This window comes from Lolium rigidum, chromosome 4, assembly GCF_022539505.1.
Source record: "Lolium rigidum isolate FL_2022 chromosome 4, APGP_CSIRO_Lrig_0.1, whole genome shotgun sequence".
Taxonomy (NCBI): Eukaryota; Viridiplantae; Streptophyta; class Magnoliopsida; order Poales; family Poaceae; genus Lolium; species Lolium rigidum.
Genome location: NC_061511.1, coordinates 234,952,811 through 234,978,179, shown reverse-complemented (window position 1 = coordinate 234,978,179; position 25,369 = coordinate 234,952,811). Strand labels below are relative to the sequence as shown.

General features: G+C 46.5%; 1 protein-coding gene across 1 annotated transcript; it reads left to right on the top strand.

The window, feature by feature from the left end:
• Positions 1-6,821: 6,821 nt before the first annotated feature.
• LOC124649853 (VQ motif-containing protein 4-like) lies at positions 6,822-7,792 on the top strand. The gene has a single exon (XM_047189415.1). It carries the CDS (start codon positions 6,868-6,870, stop codon positions 7,579-7,581), a length of 714 nt encoding a protein of 237 aa, XP_047045371.1. The 5' UTR covers positions 6,822-6,867; the 3' UTR covers positions 7,582-7,792.
• The last annotated feature ends 17,577 nt before the right edge of the window (positions 7,793-25,369 follow it).

Here is a 25,369-nt window from a genome sequence, read left to right as displayed (position 1 = left end):
GCAGCAATAACAACAGCACCACCAACAGCACCACCACCAGCTCCTCCACCACCACCACCACCACCAACATCACCTCCACCAAAACGCTTCAAAAACTAACCATGTATAGATCAGGTTATTCTACAGCTTTTGGTGGTCAAACTACAGCAAATGGCTGGATAAATTGCTCAGAAATGAGAGAAAACGCAGCTGGCCTAAGAGCAAACGAGAGAGAGAAAGCAGATGAACTGAAGCTGAAGGAGGAAGAAGAGGGCAGAGGCAGCAGCGCGCGCGGCGCATTTATTGTCGCGCGATTCGGGGTAGTGCTGCCTGAGTCGGGTTCAGCGTGCCCGAAATTGGCGCCTCGGGATTCTTCGCCCCGACAGCATCAGCTCCTGCCCAGGAGACAGTCCGACACGGGCCGCGCGTGGCCGACAGAGCCGTATCGGGCTCGCTGACCCCGACGTTGGCCTGGCATGCGAGATTCCCTCCGCTTTGGGATTCTCCAGCCCGATATTGCAACTTCGGGTTCACACACCCCGACGGTGTATTATTTCTGAAATTTGCTAAAAAAGGCTATTATTCCTGAAATTAAGAATAAAAAGTGTATTATTTTAAAAAAATCGCTAATTTTTTGCATCACCTATAAAACATTTTGGCCACGTGGGACTTTACTCTTCTCCCTACCACATCGTGTGACCGTCGACCCCCCCCCCCCCCCCCCCCCACACACACACGACGCCATATATTTCGCTGCCACCGCCTCAGTGAACTACCAACATATTGGACATCCCACTTCACGGTGGAACCATTTCCCCTTCAAATCGCGCCACACTTGAGCCGGTAGCCGGTCGCGCCGTGGCCACTCGCCTCTGGATGGCCCCGTGTAGGTGCCACTCAAATCTACCGATTTCGGCCGTTCCTCGCCCCTCCGACGTTCATGATGGTCATCGAATCACTGCCATAGCCCATCTCCAACGATTAGTTGCTGCCGCAACCCCCATGCGACCCAATAAGACGTTGCTCCTTGTCGGGCCCTTGGTGCTTAGTCAGCACCGCCTTTCCTCAGCCTCTAGCAAACTATGCCGACCAAAATCACGCTTAGTATCCGGCGCTAAGAAACCGTCAAAGCCTTCTCTCTCCCTCCTCACAATCGGATCACATGCTCGGCGCCATATTTTACACCATCTGAAATTTCGTTGTGTCGTATTTCACATAATCTAGAACCGACGTCCTATATTTTGTGCCCTAAACCACAAAAGGTGCCACCCTAAAATTGTTTTCACATTTCATATTCTATTGGATGCTCTAAGTATTTTTTTTTCAAACTTCTACGCGGGAGCCGTAGGGAGAATACTACGAATACCCTCGCACCGCTGACGGGGCTAATTATAGACCAGTAATGGTAACGTAAATTTTCTTATATGACCTGGGTTACGGGATGACATGGAATTAGGGATTGATTACGGTTCCTGAAATCACGGGAGGGGGGAACATTTGCACCAGTCGGCTTCCTCCACCTTATTCACGTAAGTGTAGGCGTTTTCCATTACAATAACACCGCAACCACCCCTTGGCTGGGCCTGTTGTCCTGGCAGCCCTCTAGAATCTCTAGATTAGGTCCACATAATCTTTTCGGTTTTGCTCAAGAAAAAAACAAATCTTTTCTGTCACCCGTCCGTAAATTGCTCGAAGTTTAACACGCTTAATCTTTAATTGTTTATAGAGGAGCTTCCAAAAAGAAGTTGTACTAACTTATTTGTACGAGTATTCTAAATATCAAAATGTTGTTGATCGCCATTTGAGCGCATCACAAGATGCATGTGATCATCATCACGGTGTGGTCTAGAAAGCAACAAAAAAGAATGTTGACCTACCTAGCGAGTGTTGACCCCGTGCAGTTGTCGGCCTGGTCGAGGACTCCGCGTCACGCGATCGTGGCCATCGAAACCAATTTCTTTTTGTTTCCCCACTGTGATCTTCCTGTCCTGGTACTAGTGGCGAGCAGCATCATCTTCTCCGGCCTCCTCTTCCGGCCACTCACGCACGGTGTGAGCTCTAGCTAGGCCCCATTTACCGGTATACCGGCGGCCGCCGCGGTGCGTGCTCTCTGCTTCGGCTGATCTCGTGACCGTCAAAACCGCAGCTGCATGCCACCACTTCCACCTCAACCTTTTCAGCGGCTTCTAGAATGTTCTAGAGTACTGCGAGCACTGCCTAATTTTGCGTTCTCCCACTACAGCCTACAGGGGAGAGAAACCGCATTCCTACAGGATTTCCTCTGCGTGCAGAAAATCAAGAATGCAGGATCACACGACACAGGCGTGATGCAGTACGTATTCTATGCGATGCATCACGCGTTTACTATGGAAGTCGTTCATGTATTGCGTTGTTTATGGTACACGTACGGCTCGTGTCCTCGCTACCGGATTGATTGTTGAAGAAGCGATTTATTTTTGGGCACGGGTGTCCTGGGAAAGCATTCATTCCAGCATCGATCGATCCATCTCTTTGCTTCCGAAATCTACCGTCGGTCCGTCAACGCGTTAGTGTTACAGTGACACCTTCGCCGTGTTACCGTCGAGTTGATCTGCGCCGTCACGTCAAGCTCCGACTGTAGCGGCAACTGGTGTCACAGTGCTGTGAAGGCACAACGATGCAGGTCAAGGTTTCACCTACAAACGAAAGAGCGACTTGACCTGGCAACCGGCAGAGGAACACGATGAGCAGTGCGTCCAAGAGTGAGCACATCACCACCGGCCACCCCAGCTTTCTCACCGTTTTCCACCATGACTATCACCGTGTGGGGACTGAACTACCCGTCTTTTTCACTGTGCTAGTACATCTCCTCAGTCGTCGTCCAAGCACTCCCAGACCTACTGTTCACCAAGGCTAGCCGGTGGCGCCGCGTGGCGGGTTGTCCGTGCACTAGCGCGGATTCTCTGGACAGCAAAACCCTCCTACTTGGCCAGGCTGCGTCATGACCAAGTCAATGGTCTTAGCTCAGCTCAAGGAGCTCGACCTCCCGCCTGAAGACTTTCAGTGGCGGCCTGTCGTCGTCGCCACCCTCGCCCAATGAAGAACTCGGTGTTGCCTATGTACGCGACGCAGATTGAACTCCCACGACCCGAAAGTGTTCCAGGAGCATGAGTTCGGGGCAAATGTCAGGTCGTTCCGCGGATCGGGTGGGACGGAGGGCTCGCCGATGGCGGATCTCATAGTGTCGCCTTGTCCTTCCCATGACGCGGGCGGCACCGGGACCCTCCGTCCGTTAAGGTGCCACCTAGCGAGCAGGTTCACAACAGGCCACAACGGGGACATAGCGCTTGTTCCGCTAGGCGGGACGGCCGCCTTCGCGTGAGGACCCTGCCCTATGACCGTTGCGGCCCTTCCTTCACGCCCGGGACTTGCCTATTATGCGCACTTGTTGCCTATGCAATGGGGATCAGTACTCTCTAACAATGGAAGGCACGAACGCAGGACGCGGACACATTCACCATCAATGCTAGTTCTGGTCTCCAAACGATTGTGACATTGATGGTGGCACAGAAGACCACCGCCGTCGTCAACAATATCGGTGTGTGTCTCCAAAGGGTTGTGACATTGATGGTCGTACAGATGGCCGTCGCCCATATGCATAGAAGAGCGGGCACATTGAGGGTAGCGCAGGTCACAGCATCACCGCCTCCTGCCGTGTAGAAGGCAAGGAGGCAGTTTAGACAGACCTGGGGAGGATGTAGGAGGACATTGTGTCCACGGTGACGCATTACAAACTGAATTCTAATTGGAACGATTCAATTCATTTGCGTCGGGCCACTAGGGCGGGCCAAAACAGAGACCAGCCTCTCAGAGATGCCCTAAAGCAAATTTACATTTACGATTTACAGTAGTATTCAGGAATGGAAACATGTTTACCAAAGGCCGGGCGCTGCAGAACTCTGCAGGAGCCAAGCAAGGCAATGTACGACAGTACGAGACGGCCAGGCGGCGACCGGTCGACGGTCAGGAATAGTAGTAGGAAGCATCTTTCTCGGTCGGTCCGGCCGGCGCACCTCACCTATGCCTATGGAGAAATAGCAGATGCTGCTGCAGAGTGCTGAGAGGGTCAAGGCTGGCTGCCCAAGTCAATGCCTTTATTTCCTCGACTTGACAAAACAAAAGCATCTTTGGACCCGTCACTCGTAGTACTGCCTCTTTTCTTTTAGAAGCTACTCTTCCTGCCTTTGCCTTGTGATGACCAGCTACACTCGCTATCTTGTTTTCCTTTTTTCTTCACTTTGCGTCCTACTTTTCCGCGGTTTTCTTATTCGAAAAATCGCAACTTGCACGCGAAAAATCGCAAGCACACACGCGGCAACGCATATCGAAAAATACAACCAAAAGGTTTATGAAATGGTTTGACAACGTGAGAGCTCATATAGGTAGTGAAGTGAACCCACATGAAAAAAAAGTAAGATCTCAAAAAAGATTTGGGTGTGTACTCGTTTGCACCGTAACTTTCTCTTGCTTAAAATTAAAAAAGTAAATATTTTGCATCTCTACTTTGTACATTCTTCTGTTTGACATGTATTGAGGCGGGTTAACGTGCAAAATCCCCCTTAATACTCTCCAAACCTTTCCAATCAACTTGAGAGGTGGATTAAGCGAACAAGGCCTAAAGTATCCAAAAGCGAAAGGAATTGCACTGGTTTCACAGCTCAAAATTTTCCCCCCTTTTTAAAGATATTGACTGCTTTGTACCCCGCATTTAGCATTAATTTCTCATTTTGTGCTGCATTTGACAAATTTTGTCTATACTATGTACCACATTTTCACATTTCGCGGTGAATTTGATTTGATTGGTGTCTCTGATATTGATGGGACGCAACACAAATCTCATAGGGCGGCCTGGTTAGCATGAAATGGGTAGCTAAAGACTGATTAGATGGGTGGCACCTAGAAGCGTTGCCAGCGACTTAAAGCCCCCACACGGCCGAGGACGGCGGTTGCGAAGGCGCTCAAAAATAGGTGGAGTGGCACATTTGTGGAAATCGTCAAAAAACCCGTAGCGAAATTAATCTAAAGCAGAGCCCGTCTGTCACATTTGTTAGAACTCGTCAAATGGAATATTAAAAAGAAAAGAGCTTTTGAATGAGATACTCACTGAGTAGGGGTACCTGGCTCCCCAACTCCATTGATCCTCTACTCTTAGAAATTGAGAAACTATGTTTAGAGGCTTCAAATTGTAAACAAATCTCGACGTATTCAATGTTGTATCCTACAAATGCGCTCATTATAGTGAACCGTGATATTTTCAAAACTCTCAAATTTATCAGATTTTGTGTAGCCCCTAATTTAAAGAATCTAGATTTGCAATTTCGCATTCTTGCATGTTATATCATGGACTACTTAAGTTGTAATCTAGGAAAAAATATCTCGGTACTCTGTTTAAATTTAGAGTAAATGTCAACCTAATGTCAAAAGATAACTATGTGTACCAAAAAATCTTGTCTCATTTATTTTAGTTTTGATAATCATGTTTACAAAGTTTAGAAAAATAGAATGGACAATAAATTTAGCAAAAAAAAACTTTGAAAACAAAAATGTTAAGTATAACTATAACGAATCGGGGGCTTAGGCGCTTCGTTACCCGCTCGTAGTGCATCCTCCAGCATGTGGAGCCTCGTCACACAGTAATGAGATAATTCACATTTACACATGTTACATATCTTGTGTGAAGAACTATACTGTTTTGAATGCTGCGGGCACTAAAATCACGTGTTTCGGTCACCGAATCGGGCAAACGCCAAAATTAGATTACCTCAATGATAAGTTTGCCAAAAAAATGAAAAAAAAAATTATAAAGGAAAACTTCTACGCGACAAGGGCTCAGCTAGACCCACGTAACGCAACCCGCAACCCCGAGAAGCTTCATCACACAGTATGATGACAATCTGCAAGTTCGCGTGACATATCTTGTTTGGAGATTTGGATGGTTTTAGTGGAGCGAGCCTTAAAACCATGTGCTTGATAATTGGATTTTTTAATGCTACAAACACTAAAAACAGATGAATCCAACTTCCACTATAAGCTTACAAAAAAAAGTTGACAACAAAAACTTAAAGGAGAACTAGAACGATAGTCCGAATGTTTCGAGGATACAACAGTTTTCAATAGTGCAAGCAGTGGAAGCTCTAAATTTGACCATTGATTTTGTTTTGAATTGCGCAAGCACAAACTAAAACTTATACTCGTGCAAACAAAAAAATACGATTTATCGATTATTTTGGGAAAAATTGACGAAAAAAAACATCAATGGAAACTACAAATGCAACAAGGGCTCCCCAGTACCCGGGCAACGAATCCTGCACACCGCGCAGAATCTCATCACGCGATACGACCACATTCCGCATGTTTGCGCGTAACATATCTTGTTTGGAGAATTGGATAGTTTTTTATAGTGCGAGTTCAAAAACCACATGCTTGATAATTGGATATTTTCCAATGGTACAAACACTAAAACAATATGTTAGTTCAACAATAATCTGAATGTTTAAGGTTTACATATCTTGTTTTGAAAATGAAGCTAGTTTTCAGTAGTGCAAGCATTAATAGCTGTCTGGATTCGGTAATTAGATTATTTTTTTAACGGTGCGACCACAAACTAAAACTAGACGAGTCAAAGTTCCACTAGAGAAAATAAGCCTGAAAACGAGCAGAAAAATCTGCGGAGAAAAGAACCGGCAGAAAACAAACTTGTTTAGAGAGAGAGAAAAAAAAATATCCGTCGCCCACGCCAACCAACTATATTGCGTCCATCACTTCTAACCTCCCTCCTTCCCCTTCTTATTCCCACTCCCTCCCCTCCCCCGCTGAACCCAATTCTCTTCCTCCGCGAAACCAACAACAATGGAAGTTGCTGCTCATCCCAAGCAACAACTCCTCCCCATGGCGCCGCAGGACCCCAACTCCCCGTCCTCCTCCACCTCTTCCTCCTCGCCGTCCTCCGCCGCCGCCGCGTCCCCTCGTCCGCACCACCCGCTCCCGCCGTCCCCCAGGCCGGTCCCCCGCACCATCGACACCACCCCGTTCCCCACCACCTTCGTCCAGGCCGACAGCGCCTCCTTCAAGCAGGTCGTGCAGATGCTCACCGGCGCCGACATGCCGCCGCCGGCCCCGTCCTCGTCAGCCCAGCGCCCGCCCGCCAACAAGGCCCACCACCACGGCGTCGCCCCGTGCCGGCCCAAGAAGCCGGCTTTCAAGCTGTACGAGCGCCGCAGCGGCATGAAGAACCTCAAGATGATCGCGCCGCTGGCCATGGCCTCCGCCGCCGGCGCGTCCCCGAGGAAGGCGCTCCCGGACCTGCTGTCGCCCAGCGTGCTCGACTTCCCGTCCCTGGCGCTCAGCCCCGTCACGCCGCTGGTGCACGACCCCTTCAACCGGTCCGCGTCCGCGTCCCCGGCGGAGCAGGAGGCGGCGGCCGCGGAGCGCGCCGCCATCGCGCGCAAGGGCTTCTTCCTCCACCCATCGCCCCGCGGCGAGGCCCCGCCGCCGAGGCTCCTGCCGCTGTTCCCCGTCACCTCCCCCAGAATGGCCTCGGCCGCGGCGGCGCCGTCGGAGTGAAGTTGATCGGGTTGCTATTATTCCGCGTGCGCGTAGAGTGTACGGCGTGGAGTCGTTCGTGCTGTAATTTTTGGTCGCTGTTGTTGAGCGATGATGGTGGCTCCCGAAGAAACGGATGGAAAATCACACTCTTTGAGCTCCTCCTCCCCTGTTCTGATCTCGATGGTAGATCAGTGCTGGTAGTAGTGCAGTAGTAAATTTCAGTTGTGCCCAATTCACTCGCCATTAACCCTGTCCGTTTCGTTCGGTTACTGCGCAGAGATGATTGTCATTCCTCTCATGGAAACACCATGAATTTCAACAATAATTGTTGCAGCTTTCTGAATTCCTCTACCCAAATCTAGCTAACACTCTGCCACAAGTACTTCCCAACTGAATTTCCCGCAGCGTGTGTAAAATTAAGCTTCCTGACAAGGCTCAGAGTACCTTCGAGCAACTGGAACTCTGCAAATTCGCAGAGATCGAGCAAGGAAGCGTCACATCGAGTTGCGATCTTGAATGTTCTTCAGAGACATTTTCTCTAGGAGTACACAATTTGGATATTTTCTTTCTTCCACAACACAACCGTGTCCCTTTGAAAGGTTCCACCACTGATCTGGCAAGGGTTCTCGGTCAAGGAGGCGTCGTTGTCACCCAACACCTCGAGCCACCAGTGGTGGTTAGACTGTCCGGTTGACCATCTTTGGCCCTGCGGGAAAGGCGCGGTGCGGTGGGGTGCGCCGGCGGCCCGCGACCGATGGCCGGCACTCGCTCCGACCACCGGAGCACTGACCTTGCTTTCCATTCAAAAGTAAAGTAGGCATGCACTTCCATGGTGCTCACCAGGTCGGCGTGGGCACATGCCTCTCAAGCTTTCCGCGAGAAAAATTAACAAACGCAAAGCAATGTCGAAACGGAGAAAGCAAAATGCAGAGAGAGAGAGAGAGTTTCCACTAGGAGTCTGACCAATTGGGTTGGCGGGCCCGCCTGGTTGACCGCTTTGGACCGGCCGGCCGGCCGGAGTAGGACTGACGCCAGGGAGTGTGGCGGGCAGGAAGATCCACCGATTCCACACTGCCTTTTGAACCGTTTCTAGAAGGAGCAGCCATGGATCTTTTGACTGGCTTTCTTCACAGGTTGGTGGTAGATCGGCATGAACTGAATTATGGCCGTGCGTGAACTGAACATGCTAATTACGCCAGCTGCTGCTGTTGACTTGTGTGTACGCTAATTAATCGCATCATCTCCGACTCTCCGTGCAGTACCGGCAACTAATCCGGGCCCCATGTGAGATGATTACTTACCGTATCTGCACTGTTCCTTCCAACCATCCTCTGACTTTGATCGCTCCACAAGCAGCCAAGCTGGGTTTAGAGGCGAAGCGAGGTGAAATGGCTTTGTTGCAAAAACAACCATTGATTCCGTAGAAACGAAGGGAGCTTGCATGCGTACCCTATCTCAGCACCCATCTGCTTGACCCCTTGCGTGCCTTTGGACTGCATCCGTTGTACCGCTATACTTGTCCCACATCCAAAGTGAATGAATTTCAGGAAATGACTACTATGGCAATTGGCTGGCCTCTTTTTTACTTGCAGAGATGGCGACATGGATGCCCAATTGCACATTATCTTAGCTTAGCCGAGATGGCTAATGGTAAGTACTGCCAAATTAGAGCTGTGCCTGCTTGTTACAACAGCAAAATTCTACTAGCGTTCCTGTGGTGATTACTGATCAACTGAAGAAAGGTCAGCAAAGACTGCACGCACGCATCGCACGGCGCCGTAGACCGACGTCAGGAACGAAGATAAGAGAGAGGAGGAATCCATCCTTTGCATTGTATGCACATCATGTAGGATGAGACGGTGACATGTGCAGTTTGGAACTTGGATGCTGCTGGCCAATGGCCAATGGCGTCGCCAAGCTAGGAAGACGTCGCCAACTGCATCCGGTGTCCTCCTTGACTTTGGGCGGGGAGCCATGGGTTGGCATGGCTGCTGGCTTGGCGCATATCAAACGGCAGAGTCGCAGTTTGCCAACGAGATGGTACCGGACATGCGTTCACACATTGTGCCCAAGATAATAATCAAGAAGTATATGACTGGAGTACTGGACTACAAGGTCTCTAGGTAATCGTATTGTTATGTTAGCTCTTTTTTTTTCTCGATAATGGGTACTTTATTACTTTAAGCAATAGATTCGGTCTTTGCATAGCTAGGATACACACAGCCGCACAAATATCTGTTACAAAACATCACTGATATCGAAAAGGTAAAAACAGAGTTCTCGAAAGATAAAAGGGACTAGCATCAAGACATAACATATGCATGTAGTGTGTATATATGGTAATTTGATACCGTGTACCAAAGACTTGAGAGACGAGTCCGGTGCGATGTACACGTCTGCATCTGAACTGGTGCAAGTAAATTCGGAAGTCAACTAAGGATACAGCGAAGATAATATCAAATATTGAGCTGGAAACGTACGATTCCATGTATTGAATTGGCAACCTAATCGGTAGTCAACTGAACATGTCAACTATGATTATATATCAAACTCTCTTTTTCCTCTTGTTTTCCCATGAAGGAATTGAACAAGCTCTTTTTTTTTCTTTCGAAAAGGCAAAAAGACTGTATTATGAAGTTAGAAATCGTCGATTTCCTCTTTCCTTCCGTTGGCATGGCTGCTAGTTTGGCGTGCATCAAACGGCTGAATCGCCATTTGCCAACGAGATGGTACCAAACATGCATTCCTATCTAGTTATATTAGGGTTAGGGGTCACATTGTGCTCAAGATAATCAAGATATATGGCTAGATTACAAGGTCTAGGTAATCTTACCGATATGCTAGTTCCGAGTATCAAGACATAACATATGTATGTAGTGTGTATACATGGAGATTTGATACGGTCGTACCAAATACTTCAGAGGCGAGTCCGGTGCGTTGTACATGTCTGCATCTGAATTGGTGAGTAATTCGGAAGTCAACTAAGCATACAGCGAAGATAATATCAAATATTGAGCTAGAAACGTACGATTCCATGTATTGAATTGGCAACAAAATCGGTAGTCAACTAAGAATATACATCAAACTCTTTTTTTCCCCTCTTGTTTTCCCATGGAGGAATTGATCAAACTCTTTTTTTCGAAAAGGGGAATAAGACTCTGTATTAGTGAAGTTAGAAACATTATTCTCGTTTTCCTCTTTCCTTGGGATGGCATGGCTGCTAGGTTGGCATATATTAAACGTCAGAATCGCCATTTGCCAACCAGATGGTACCAAACATGCATTCCTTCTCTTCCCGCTGTAATTATATTAGGGTTCACATTGTGCACAAGGTAACCAAGATATATTACTAGACTACAAGGTCTTGTTGGTACACCTGATATGTTGGTTATGAGTATCACGAGATTTGATATATATGTAGCATGCATATATGGCAATTTGATATGGTCGTACCAAAGACTTCGGAGACGGGTCTGCTGCGACGTTACATGTCTGCATCTGAATCGCTGTAAACAATTCGGAAATCAACCGAAGATACAGCGAAGATAATACATATGAAATATCCAACTTAAAATGTACGATCCCTGTATTGAATTTGCAAAATCCATAGACACGTTAACAAAGATCATATATGAAACTCGTTTTCCTCTATTTTTCTCAATGAAAGAGTTTATGAAACTCTGGTTTTTCTTTCGAAAGGGGAATAAGACTGTTTTTAAGCTGAATATTAGGTTACTCTGTTTGTAAAGTAGAAACATTATTCTCGGTTTCCTCTTTCCTTAAGGGAGCCATATATAGGTTGGCATGGCTCTTCTAGTTTGGCCTACTTTTTTTTGATAAAGAAAATATATTAATATTAAAAGATCAATTACACCCAGCCTCTGCCAATGGCGGAGCTACAACAAATTCAATCAGGGTGCACATGTCTGTAATGTGTGTTGATTTGTCTCACCAGGGTGCACAAATGATTGGTTATGGGGGTGCACACACTGATTTTGCAGCTAATTGTAGGGTAAAAACAAGAGCTACCCTGGTGCATGTGCACTCCCTTGGCTCCATGGAGCTCCGCCACTGGCTTCTGCAACAACACAACACCCTACGTTTTATGTAGCTTGGCCTACATAAAACGGCAGAATCACCATTTGCCAATGAGATGGTATCAAACATGCTTTCCTGCTCTTCCTGCTCTAGTTACATTAGGATTCACATTGTGCACAAGGTGATCTAGATATATTACTAGACTACAAGGTAGTTAGTACACCCTGATAAATTATTTATGAGTATCAGGACATTTGATATGTACAGTATGTATATATGGCAATTTGATACGGTCGTACTGAAGACTTCGGAGACGGGTCTACCGCGATGTACATGTCTGCATCTGAATCGCTTTAAACAATTTGGAAATCAACCGAAGATACAACGAAGATAATACATATGAAATATCCAACTTGAAATGTACAATACATATATTGAATTGGAAAAATCCGTAGTCAACTGAATACATTAACAAATATAATATATCAAACTCGTTTTCCTCTTTCTTTTTTTCCATGAAGGAATTGATTAAACTCTCTGTTGTAAAGTTAGAAACATTATTCTCGTTTTCCTCTTTCCTTTCTGAAGGAATTGACCAATCTGTATTGCACATTATGTTCTTCTGGTTCTGAAGAAAAGAAATCCAACTGCTACTTTGTTGGACAGCGGCATGCCCAACAAATGTTTATAAAGAAATATCCAGCTAGAAATGTACGATTTCGGTATTGAATTGGCAAAATCCTTAGTCAACTGAACATGTCAACAAAGATTATATATCAGACTTTTTTCCTCTCGTTCTCCCATGAAGGAATTCATCAAACTCCGTTTTCTTCTTTTCGAAAAGGGCAATAAGACTCTCTGTTTGGAGTAAAATTAGAAATATTATTCTCGATTTCATCTGTCCTTAAGGGAGCCATAGGTTGGCATGGCTGCTAGCTTGGCGTACATCAAACGGCAGAATCGCCATTTGCCAACGAGATGATACCAAACATGCGGTCCTACTCTTCCCGCTCTAGTTATATTAGGGTTCACATTGTGCACAAGGTAATCAAGATATATTACTAGACTACAAGTCTACAACAAAGTCCTAGTTAGTACACCCTGATATATTGGTTATGATTATCAGGACATTTGATATCTAGTATCCCAACAAAAATTGCTCTTAGATAAGTTGAGCAAGTTATTTTGAGAAAGAGGAAGTATGTATATGTGGCAGTTTGATGTGATTGTACCGAAGACTTCAGAGACTCGTCTGGTGCGACGCAACATGTCTACCTATGAATCAGTGTAAATGATCCGGAAATCAACTGAAGATAAAGCGAAGATAATACATTATGAAATATCCAACTTGAAATGTATGATCCCTGTATTGGCAGAATCCGTAGTCAAAGGAATACGTTAACAAAGATCATATATCAAACTCTATTGTAAAGTTCTTCTAGTTTTTCTCTTTCCTTCCTGAAGGAATTAATCAATCTTCACTGTACATTATGTTCTTCTAGTTCTGAAGTAAAGAAAAGCAATTAACTAGTACTACTCCGGAATTCTACTAGTTTGTTGGACAGCGGCATGCCCGAAGATGATAGCAATAGCTTTCAATCTAGCTCTGTCACGTCGGGTTCTTTTTTCCACGGTAAATTAGTCTTGCAGGCAATTACTATGCTGATTGTCCAGTCATCACTAACCCCTCGAATTGGTCAAGCCTTCCTCGGGGAACATGGAGGAACCGCGAGCTTTTCCATCGGGACGACGAGAAGAAAACGCAAAGTTTTTGGTGCTTTGCATGCTTTCCAAGCTCGCGGTGGCGGAGCGTATATTGCGAGAGATCACTTGAAGCGTAGTTCAGATCGTGATTAGTCAATGGCGTTCACTACATTTATTTCCCTGATAGCATCAGAATAAACGCACACGCACTCGCACACAGCTTGCATTCTGGCATCCACGATGCGCAGAGATCAATCTTCAACTCTCTTTTTGGCAAAGAAGTAATCTTTGACTAAAGCTTTAGTGCCCGGTTGTTGAACTTGTTTTATATATTCTGCTGTGGAAAATGGCCGTAGAAGTAGAAATAAATTTGTTAAACAAATGATAATTAAGCTTGCTTGAATAAGGATATGCTAAAGAAACATTATTGAATAGCACCCTTTGATAAAAGATGTAAGTAAGAGCCTTCATGAAAACTTATGTTTTGGTCATCCCTCCTTGTTCCTGTATCTGGCTGTATGAGTGTTCTATACTATGTGAACCCTCTGGTCTGGGACCTTTGTTCTTTATGACATGCAGTTCTCCTACATGGTTACTGCATGGTTCAAAAAATAAAAACTTGTGTTTTCATTAACTATAGATTGTATGCCATATTTTTCTAAATCTGTGTAATTAATTTGGATCGAGGGGAATACAAGACTTGAAGAGTCTTGCTTTGCGGTAGCTCTTAAAGAGTCTAAAACATCTTAGTTTAATACTCACTCTTCTCCTAAATACAAGACGTTTTGTTTGTCATATATAATGGAGAAGAGTAGTTTGTAGGAAAAAACTATTAACGTTCAACGAACTTTCCCCCTTGTAAAGAGGAATCGGTTCTGTACAACACAAAATTAATATAGACCATAAAAAATGGTTTCTATATTATATCTACCTACTATTATAGGTGTTGCAGTTTTTTTTGAATAAATTTGGTCAACTTTATATGTTTGACTTTGAAAAAAGATATATCCATTTTTTTCTTAAAGGGAGTTTTATTACTTAAAAGTTCCTTATAGAATAACTGGGGCTATCTTACGGACACATCATTGTAGGTTTTCTGTCTACAGATAACACAGATCATTGCAAATCATGTCTTCATGCACTAATCTTGACAGTCCATAATTAACCGGTTAATCTTGTGTACACCGACTGAATAAAACAAGTACAAACAAAGCACAGCTACGACTACACTGGCTGGAGAATCTGATTAAGAAAAACTGGCTGGAGATTACGTTTGGTCGCCGGGGAGGTCAGTCTGAGCTTCCTGGCGCGAGCTAAGCATTTGGCGTCAGTTCCACAGGAAGCTGCAGCGAAGGAATAAGTGAGCTAGAGACAGCCACTGGTCCCTGCTATTAGCAGTTAACTAATCGCTAGCTGCTCAGCTAGTGTGAGCTTTGTGCCGAGAGAGAATCAAACTAATCTTCCTCAATTGAGCTGCTGGTCGATCGCTCCACGGTCAGAGCTCAGAGGTTGCACTGATTGGCCACAGTGCGCATGGTCGGACAGTCGGATTACGCGGCAATGACCGACGAGACCGGCATTAATCATTCGTTCGTGCGTCGTATGTGCCCTGGTCGTGGCGGACATTACGGATCGGGTTAGATAAAGATGGGGCACTAATTGTGTGGGGTTTTGTAGGAGTCGGTGACAAACAGACACCTGTTGTTCAAAAAAAAAAAGACAGACACCTGTTATGTTTTGTTCGTCGGTGGCATCAACTGAAGTGTGAGAAGCTTCGTTGGTTTTTCAGTTCCACGGGTTGAGTACACATGTTTGTGAGTGTGCGATGCTGGTCTGTCAAGTTGTACCACTGTGCTACTGTATGTAACATGCAAATTTGTTTCTATGAGGATTATATAGCTCTTTGTTTATTGTATGTTTTGTTCAGTTGACCGTCTAGCGCTGGGCAGAAAGTCAAAGATAAGGATAGTAGACCTTCAATTGACCCCCTCTCTTGTCGCTCTCGCGGAGCGACCGAAGGGGAACCCTAATTTTCGCCACCGCCAACACCTCCCTCCCGATGTTGCCAGGGCGGTTGGGCACAGCTTGCCCGGCGCCTGCGGTGGCGGGGACTCCTCTCGCCCCCTCGCCAGAAGGAGTCTGCCTGGGATGGCGCCCTAGAGACATGGCGTGGCCCAGCTGCCGATGTCACATCGTGGTTGTCATGCGTGGGTGCGACAGAAGGCGTGCTTGTCCTCTCTGGGCGGATCGACGACGAACTGCGTGGGGACGTCCTCCACTCTTGTGGTTCGGCCAATTGGGTTGTGTGTGGGTTTCAGAAGTGGTCGTTCGGTGAGAGCCAGGCTACGACACGGTCGGAGCCGATGATGGTGTCGTCCTTGGGCGGCGATACCTCTTTAAAGGTGTCGTGGATGCGTATCTCCTGCCTCCTCCTACCAGATGTTTAGGGGAAACCCTAGATCTCGGTCTCCCATGTCGGAAGATGGCTGCACTTTCGGTGTCGCGCAACCTCTTGGTGGCATCGTTTTGGAACATGTGATGCCTAGACGGGCCTGCCAGTGAAGCGGTGTTTCATGTATATCGGATCGGCAGTGCCGGGCGCGTGATGACGGATGCACGTAGGCGGTGGAGCCGTGCGACATCGACGGCAGGCTGGCAAGGTAATTCCTTGCTTCCTTCCTTGAAGATGAGTCCTCGGAAGATGGCAGCGCCGACTTCTGGAGCGTGTGCAATGGTACATGTCGATGGTCTGCTGGACTGGTTTATGGTCCCCGCTTCCCATGGGCAGTTCGGTAAGGCCTCTGGTTTTAAGATGATGTGTAAAGGTGTGAGGTCAAGGCGCACGTGGTCACTCACGCCCTTCGTCTAGTTTGTATGCGTTGTCGCCAGCGATGTTGTTTATGGTTAATCATTGTAGTTCTCTACTACTATAGTACACCGGTTTTAAAACGGGGATTTAGCACCATCATCTACAGTGTTCCCGCCAAAATGTCACCTCGAAGCTATTCCAATTGTTGATGCAACAAATCCAAGTATGTCAGTAGGTGCGAATTCAACCAAAGCCAGCCATCGATTTGCTTTCATTTAAAGGCTTGAGTTCTTCGGTATGCAATCAGGACACTTCTCCATTCTTCTCGACAATGCATAAACGCTCGCCCATTCTCGATACCACGTCATTTATGCTACACGCTCGCCCTATTCCGGTCCCACCTCCCAGCATGCAGCTGCCGGTGTAACGACCGAAGGAACCGCTTCCCAAGCATTTTCATGTTCCTCATCAGTCCTCACCTTGCGAACTCTTTGCTTCCTGCATCTCTCCTGAAACCACCGCCGCACTCGCGCATAGGCCGCCATCACGAAAAAATCTGCTCGCGTATCCTCATATCCAAATTTCTGGCCCCTCAGCCGCTGCCTCCCTAGGCTAATACCCTTCTCTCACATGTCCAGCCTAGGGAGGCAGCAGACTTGGCTGCCGATCTCAATATGGGACCGAACCGAGTTGCTTCGGACTGTTTGGATGTAGTACAAGGACCCAACCAAGATACATGGGAGTTTTTGGTCAGATTTGCATGAAGTAAAGGAGAAGGCCAAGCAAAGGGGGCAAACGACTTTGCCATGGAGGAAGACAGTGCAACATACAAGCACATGCGCTCGCAAGGTTAGTTACGACTTGTAATTGTCGAAACTATTTGAATAATTGTACTACTTCCAATTCATATTACTTGTCGCTGATATGGATGTATTTTGAACTAAAATATGTCTAGATATATGCATATTTGTGGCAATTAATATGGATAGGAGGGAGCAGGGGAATTCTCAAAAGAAAAATGAAAAAAAAATAATATGTGCGGTTTTAGTTGAGGCATAACTCAAAGTGAATAAAAAATAAATTCTGAATTTTGTGCACTTGTTTTTTTAACTATGACCCGTGTCCCTAAAAATTGGCATGCAAAAATCAACATCTATGTTTTTCCAAAAAAAATATAAAATTCAGTTCTCTAAATAAGCAACAACGTTAGCACTCAACTTGTCTTTTTGACATAGGTCACAATACTTTTGTCTTCTTTGTAAAAAAAAATGCGGACAACCAAAGACATAAATATGTACATGTATATTTTTTTTCATATTTTTGACATTCACAAAATTAGTTTCCCGTACCAAAACATATGCTCCGAGATGTATATATTGCTCCTAACTGTTATGGGTCCTTTTTCCAATTTGGCTCAAAGACGTTCATAGCCGTTTGGTCAATGGGTTATGGGTGTTGATATTATGTCCTACTTGTTAGGAGTGGGTGGGTTAAAAAGTGTTTTCTAGAGCATATAAATATGTTATGTCAAAAAAAAAAATCAATCTATTGTTCCTTTGTTAGTTTTATCTCCGTTCGGACTTGTCCAGATAGACTTATTTGTGCCAAAAAGGGCAACCCGGTTGAGCGTTCAGCGTGGATGGTGTGTGAATCGTAGATGACATATTAGCTCACAACTTACGCCATATATTGTATTATTGTGTAGCTCATAAGGCTATTCACAAGTGACAAATAATCCATAAAAATAGCAACATATATAGTAGAGGCTATCTATAAGCAAATCTCAAACTCGAAAGCTTGTGGGCAAGCCACAAGCTTGTAGTTTACCCACAAGAAATATTACATTTATAATTATATTACACAAAGTAATAGAACAGTATTCTTCACTATAAATTTATTGGCTACTATTTCTAACGTATGAGGTCTATCTTAATGTGTGCTTTTACAACATACAAGGGGTGAAAACTATTTGGTATAAACCTACTCACTTGGTCCCAGCTTGTGATAATTTCGACCGAATACGATAGATGATTCCCTTAGCAGATATGAGGTAACAACTTTCGTGCACATGGGGCGACCGCTATCATGTGTAGCCAATTTGCAATGAACCTTGCACGGGGCTTTGCATCTTGCATGCAAGCAAGAAATAAATGAAAACATAATGGGTAAATTTCCTTGCATATACAACCAAGTGATACTATTTTACCAAGTGCAAGGCAATCAATTTTATAAGAGTGTGGACTAAACACACTAAAACCAATATGCGAGTTGAGTTTACGAGTGTGGTGCAGTAAAGACATACATGGCCAAGAGTTGACCGGTCAATGAGCAATGCAACAATTCCAGGACAAACCCCTCATAGATATTTTGTACATTCTAGAATTTTCTATTTAGTATATTGATTGGTGTCGCTTCAATTTAGTTACATCTATGATAGAAAATCACGTATTCATGGACCCTCTCTCGGCTTTAGAGGTCGCTCCTTATATTTAAGTAAACTAGAATACACATAAACATGTATATATATTTGTAGTTCATCTGAGTTGTAAACATTTATCTGTGAAGCCATGCAATTTTGTTTTGTTTTTTCTCATCATGAATAATACAATTTAAGGAAATAATTTCAAAATTTTACTCAAAAAGAGAAGGACTAACATATATTTCTATGTAATATATGTTACAGATTTAGTTCAAACACAATTTCTACCTAAATATAAAATTAGATAATAAAAAAGGAGTGTATCTTGATTGATTATTACATTATGGTGTCGTTAATTATATAACTATATAAAAACAATATTGGTTAAGATCATATGTAGAGAGAATGAATTATCATGAATATTGAGCGCAAGTAAAAATGTTTAGTATAAATAATAGTTATATGCCTAATTGAACTCGCGAGAGGTAGAGGCCCCCCTTCCTCTTCTATAGAAGTAGATGGAAGACGCATCAAGTAGAGGCACGTATGGTATGACGTGAGCTTGGACACACGGAACTGGCTCTACACCAGGGGAATCGTCGTAAGTGTAGACGCTCGAACTGACGGAAGATGACTTGGTTTTACGCATGTTGTAGACATTACGGCTGACCATGCGGTAAGACATCTCGGGCACAGTAAAATTGATAGCAGCTAACAGGAGTCTAACCCGGCACCTACCATGAAAATGAAGAGCGGAGTCATATTACGCTAACCAGATGCGCTGTGAATATTTTATGGTCACGTAGAGATACTCGTAAGTTTTACTATGACCTACACGGTATCACTTCAAATTCAATGTAATGGGGCTTTTTGCACCTTGCGTTGCATGCAAAATGATGCATATCAGCATATGTGCTACCTCGGTAAGTTGTCAAAATGCATATAATTGGCTGGAAAAGTACATGTAATTGTCTGTTGCTCGCTTTAGCCGTGCTCCTGGAGCATCTGAATCTTAGACGAGGCAAGTTAGAAAGTTGTTGGTCATTAGCTGACTACTCTTCTATGTCATTATGTAAAATGTTATACCAAATTGCAAGTTTGAAAATTTTTCATACAAAATTATTTAATTAATACAACATTTGTAAGTAAATGTATATTGATTCTTATCTTAAATAACTAGATAGTGAACCAATAAACTAGTGGTCCAACCACTAAAAACCTAAACCGATGGTCTCACTGGTTTGAGTTTTTAAACTACGCTCCAACTGCATACATGTATACCTAGGTTGGTCGGGATCGAGTATTCACACACATGCATGCACGTACTTGTTCAAGCACGTATTGCATCGTACTTGATCAGACCAAATCCATGCTCACACAAAAACTAAGGACTACTCTTCAACTTCAACGGCTGGGATTAAAGAGAGCGGATATATCTACAACTAATCTTGTCCAATTCTCATACAACACTGGGTGCATGTTAACACATAGTTACAGCAGGTTCACTGGATCAATTATCGAGACAAAAGCTGGTTGCACAAAATAGGTATAACTCAAAATGAGCGAATCTACACACTAACTAGATACGGACAAAAACAGGGACGGAGCCAGGATCTAACCTTAAGGGGGGCAAAATAGATGGATTTTGTCTTGTGAACTTCATGAGGGGGGCAAAGATGGTTAAATAGCTAAGAAAATGAGCTCTAATGCCTAGTATTCTTCACAAAATCTGAACATTGGGGGTGGCCTAGCCCCCCTCGTCCCCCTCTGTCTCCGTCCCTGGACAAAAATGAATGAATCTAAAAAAGCTAAACGTTTTAATAAAAATGAACGAAGGAAGTAAATCACAAGGCGTCAAACTAGCCAGCCTTTCGTCATCTGACTTGGCTAATTTTCAGAATTACAATAAAACACATGTATCCAATTTTTTCCAATCAAATAAAAGCAAGCTTAGATCCAAAAATATAAATTGATACTTCAGTTTAACAAAAAAAAACTAAAACTTCCACGCCCATCACTTTCTCTCTCTTGTCTTTGTGCAAAATACCACCTCCAGCATAGCCGTAGGGTGCGGCTCCATAAACGAACTTATTGTCGCACTCACCAGATTGTGTGTCAAGCGACCTATATTTGGTAGGAATAAAAATCATTTCTTGGTCAATTGCAACTCCACTTCCATAACAGAAGCACATATTCTAGAGCATTTCCGTCTCAATTGCAACTCCAATTGCAACTAGGACAAAGAGAAATTTGGGGTTAGGACGGATTTTGGAGGATTTCTCTCATAGTTCCATCTCCACTTGTAACTCGACATCAAGGGTCAGTTGCGGTCCCAATTACAATAGGACAAAGGGAAACTCAAACTTAGAAATGGATTTCAAAGCATTTGTCTCCTAGTTGTAACTCCACTTTTAACTGGGCAACAAAGGCCAGTTGCGACCCCACTTGCAACTAGGACAAAAATAGAATTCGGCGAATTCTGGAGCATTTCTCTCTGAGTTGCCACTTGCAAACTCGGCAACAAATTTTAATTGTGACCCCACTTGCAACTGTGACAAAGAGAGTTTCGGGGCTAACACAGATTTTGGAACAGTTCTCTCTGAGTTGCAACTCCATTTGTAACTGGGCAACAAAGGTTAGTTGCGACCCCACTTGCAACTAGGACAAAAATAGAATTCGGCGAATTCTGGAGCATTTCTCTCTGAGTTGCCACTTGCAAACTCGGCAACAAATGTTAATTGTGACCCCACTTGCAACTGTGACAAAGAGAGTTTCGGGGCTAACACAGATTTTGGAACAGTTCTCTCTGAGTTGCAACTCCATTTGTAACTGGGCAACAAAGGTTAGTTGCGACCCCACTTGCAACTGGGACAAAAATAAAAATTCGGAATTAGCACGGATTCTGGAGCATTTCTCTCTCGGTGGCAACCACACTTGTAGTCGGCAACAAAGGTCAGCTACGACCCCACTTGCAAATGAGACAGGAGAAGGGGTTCCGGAGCACTTCTTCTCAGTTGCAACTCGATAATAAAAATCAGTTGCAACCCCACTTGCAACTGAGACAAAAATAGAAATTTGGGATAAGCACGAATATCAAAGCAACAGGGCAACAAATGTCAGTTGCGGAACTTGCTTATATCGCATGTTACAAAGAAGAACCTACTTAAACAAAAGCTTTTTAAAATCCATCAAACTAAAACATCAACATGAACAAAAATAAAACACCGTAGAAAATCTAACAAAAAAACAAAAAATTCGTCGGTGCCCAAAGAAGAACAAACACAGTGCTGCCAATCATCACGATCGGTCAACGACAAAACTTTGGTTCCTTCAAATCAGTAATCCTAGTACGAACGGAACTAATCTATGGCCCCAAAAAAATTCAGGCAACAAAAGATTGAAATAATAGTGGTGTGGGAGTAGTGGCGTGCTTGCTTGGGCTGCATCAAGCAAACGTGGCAACTTCGGAAAGGTGGCAGCCACCCCGTGGCCTGCGTTCGACAAGTTGTGAAATCGGATCGTAGAACGGCTTCAATTTCTACCTTTTATATCAGACGGTTCAGGAGTTTGCTGAGCTATAAGCTAATTCCCAGGTCTACTGAAGAATTAGCGAATCCGGAAGAAAAAAATAGCTGCAGGCGAAATATGTTACTGGCTTGCGCTGTTATGCTCGTCCTTTCAAAATGAGCGAGCTCCTTAGCAAAGGACGGCCCACGGGCACATAAAATTTTCGTTTGTTGTTTGAGAACGTCCCGGTGGTACATAAGCCCGAGCGATAGAGTGGCGGCCTACGAGACCACGACGACCACAGGTGAAAGAAGGCCCACACGCCGGCCTTGGCACGGGTAGACACAGCGAAGTAGCAGGCCACGCACTGCAGTGGGTCGGCTCGCTGAGCCAGCAGCCCATTCGTGCCACATTTCTCGCCGCGCGGCGCGCGCGCCCACGAGGGGCGGCAGGCTCACCGGAGCCGACCAAACGCACGCGATGCCACGCTCCATCGTGCTTCGTGCGTTCCTGCGGGGCGGCGCCTGAGGGCATCTCCAGCGGCGCGACGCATTTCGGACATCCAAAATGTCCGCGGGCGTCCGTTTGCGTCGCGAGGCGGACGCGGAAATGGTCGCGTGTCCGTTTGCGTCCGGGTCGCGGCTCCAGCGGGCGACGCATTTTGGGCGGAGGCCAGAATTCAAAAAATAGAAGCGAGCATAAACTTTTGCACCAAATTTACAGCTCGCATTTTTAGGGCTGAAACAAGTTCACCCCACTTTGCATATCGGACTGCGCAAAGTGGAGACCAAAAGGGCATAACAAGGCTCGTGCAAGCAATAAAAATGTCCAAAAGGAGGCCAAGGTGTCTGGGCGCATGGCGCCGGCGATCGCGCGTCTCGCGCGCGGATTTCGGCGCGCCTCTTCATGAACCGAGGCCCGGTGTCGTCGTCGACGCTGCTCAAGTCGGCTAGCATGATCCTAGTGTCCTCCGCAAGGATCTTGGCACAGGCGTCCATCCTCCTAGCCTCGGCGTCAAGCAATTTGGCCTCGGCGTCTCGCCTTTTGGACTCAATTATCTCTTTGGCGAGGTTGTGGTAGATGGCAGCTGCGGCCTCTTTTCCGCACGCCTCTTCTCGTCCCTTGCGGCCAAGGCGGCACGATTGTCGGCCATCATCTTCTCCATGCTCATGGTGAACGCAAGGGCCTCGCGCCTCCCCGCCGTAGATCGGCCTTGGTAGCCTTGTGGCCGCGGGGACGAGGTGGAAGGGCTGGACGGCCTTGATCGTCGTCCTCGCCGTCGAGGTTGATCGCTGTCCCATTCCTCACCGCTTCGTTGTAGGCCGCATAGCTTGTCATCCACTTGTTGGCGTTCTTCAGCACGTCCCAGCAATGGACCATATGGAAGCCCTTCTTATGCGTGGCCCTGAACTTCTCCATGGCGGTGGCTGCGGCGGCGAGGACGTCCATCGCTTCTGGAATGTTTCGCGCCGGTCTAGTTTGCTTTTTCGCGCGGGGAATGGCCAGTGGCGGGAATTATATCGGCCTCGCTGCCACCGACGCGCGGGTCCTACGTCTTTTCGGCGGTCACTCGGCGCATCCGCCAAGCGTCCGCGGAGACGCAAACCTGGCGCATATTTGAGCCAGGTTTGCGTCTCCGCGGATGGACCGGTCACTTTGCGTCGCGCCGCTGGAGATGCCCTGAGGCACGGGGAATCCGATGACGACGAGCTGGTGGCTGGCCGATCTGTAGTTGTTTTTTTTAAGATCAATCTGTAGTTGGTGGCTGGGCAATTCGTCTCAGTCGTCGTATAATCGGTAGGTCCCGTCCATCGGATCTCCGGTCAACAGAAGCAATCCGCAATCGCGTGAGGTCACGCCCCGGCCCGGCCCCACGCCAATCAGACACCCACCCCACCTTGGCACATCGCCGACCGCCGTCCACGTTACAGCAACGGCGACGCGACGCGCCACATCAGCCCCCCCTAAGTCCCTAACCCAACCCAGCTCTCACTCGTGTTGCAGGCGGGCCTATTTTCTCCCACCTCTCTGACGATACGCCACAACATCATTTTCTCAAGCAAGGATAACCCTGATAAGCCACCACCATTTTCCCTGCACAAATAATTGCGCCAGCGACTGAGTAGAACGCATTTTCTTGTGGGGGCAGCGGTAGAAGAAGAAGACGACCACACGCGACACGCTCACGCGCGCGTGCCGTACAGTTTTCCAAGTGTACTCTTGTACTTTTCCGCCTCCACGCCCAGCCCCATACCATATCCGCAGCACTACCTCCACGCACGAGCTTGCCCGTGAGCCTGCCCGTGAGCCTGAAGACCGACGACGGCAGCTGCTCCAGCAACGACGACCGTACAGCGAAGGTGTACCTGTAGAAGAAGCTTCCAGTTTTCCAGAGCTTTGCCTGTGGCTGTGGCTGTGGCTGTGGCTCTGCCTGAAGACTGACGGCGTTGCGCAACTCTGCATCTGCTGCAACGACGACGAAGGCGTGGTCAGGCGTAGAGAAGCTTCTTCCCTCCTCTCCATTCGATTCGGTAAGCTATCTCGCCCGCCTCCTCCGTCTCCCACCTCCCGGGAGGCCGGGATTCCACTCCCCCACGAGCGCGCACGAGGGCCTGGCCTTCCCCGTGCGCGCACGGGCGCCCGTGCCACCATTACATTCTTTCCCCAACTTTCCCGTCCACTTTCCCGTCCAGTTTATTCCGCTCCCCGTGATCTAGATTCGGCCCGTCGGTTCCGCCTATCCACGGGCCACGGCCGGGTTCTTGCTCCACCGGGAGTTTTTCCCGTTTAGATTCGATTCGGTTTGATTCGGGTGCGGTTCTGCTGGCGTCACTCTCCCCGCCCGTCAGAGGAGTTCGTTAGCTTGGAGCGAGCGAGCTTCGAATCCCGCCAGAGCTTTTCTTCCCCGCCACTCCATTGGGAGGGGCAGCGACGCACCTCGCTTTCCCCGTGGCGTGCGGTGTGGTGGTCTCCGCCGCGCCGCCCTCCATCCTTATTCGCCCAATGTTTGGCCCGTGCCTTTTCCTTTCCCGAACCGGCGGCTCCACCGATTTGCCCGCCTTTTCTTGCTTGGTCGGTAGATTCTGGCAATCCGGTGGTAGGTTCTTAACGCGAAACGATTTAAAAAGTTTGGTTGCGCCCATCTGATCATCATTCCCGTGCGTTTTTATTTCCAGCAGATTGACTCAGGTTCAAGGCGGAGGAGGAGGAGGGGAGGGGGGCGGCTGAATCTGGCCGGAATGGCGCGCCGGAGCGGAGCGCGATCGAGCAATCAATCCGAGGTCCCGACTCCCGCGGCGAGGGATCGTCGTCAAATGCGGATCCCGCTC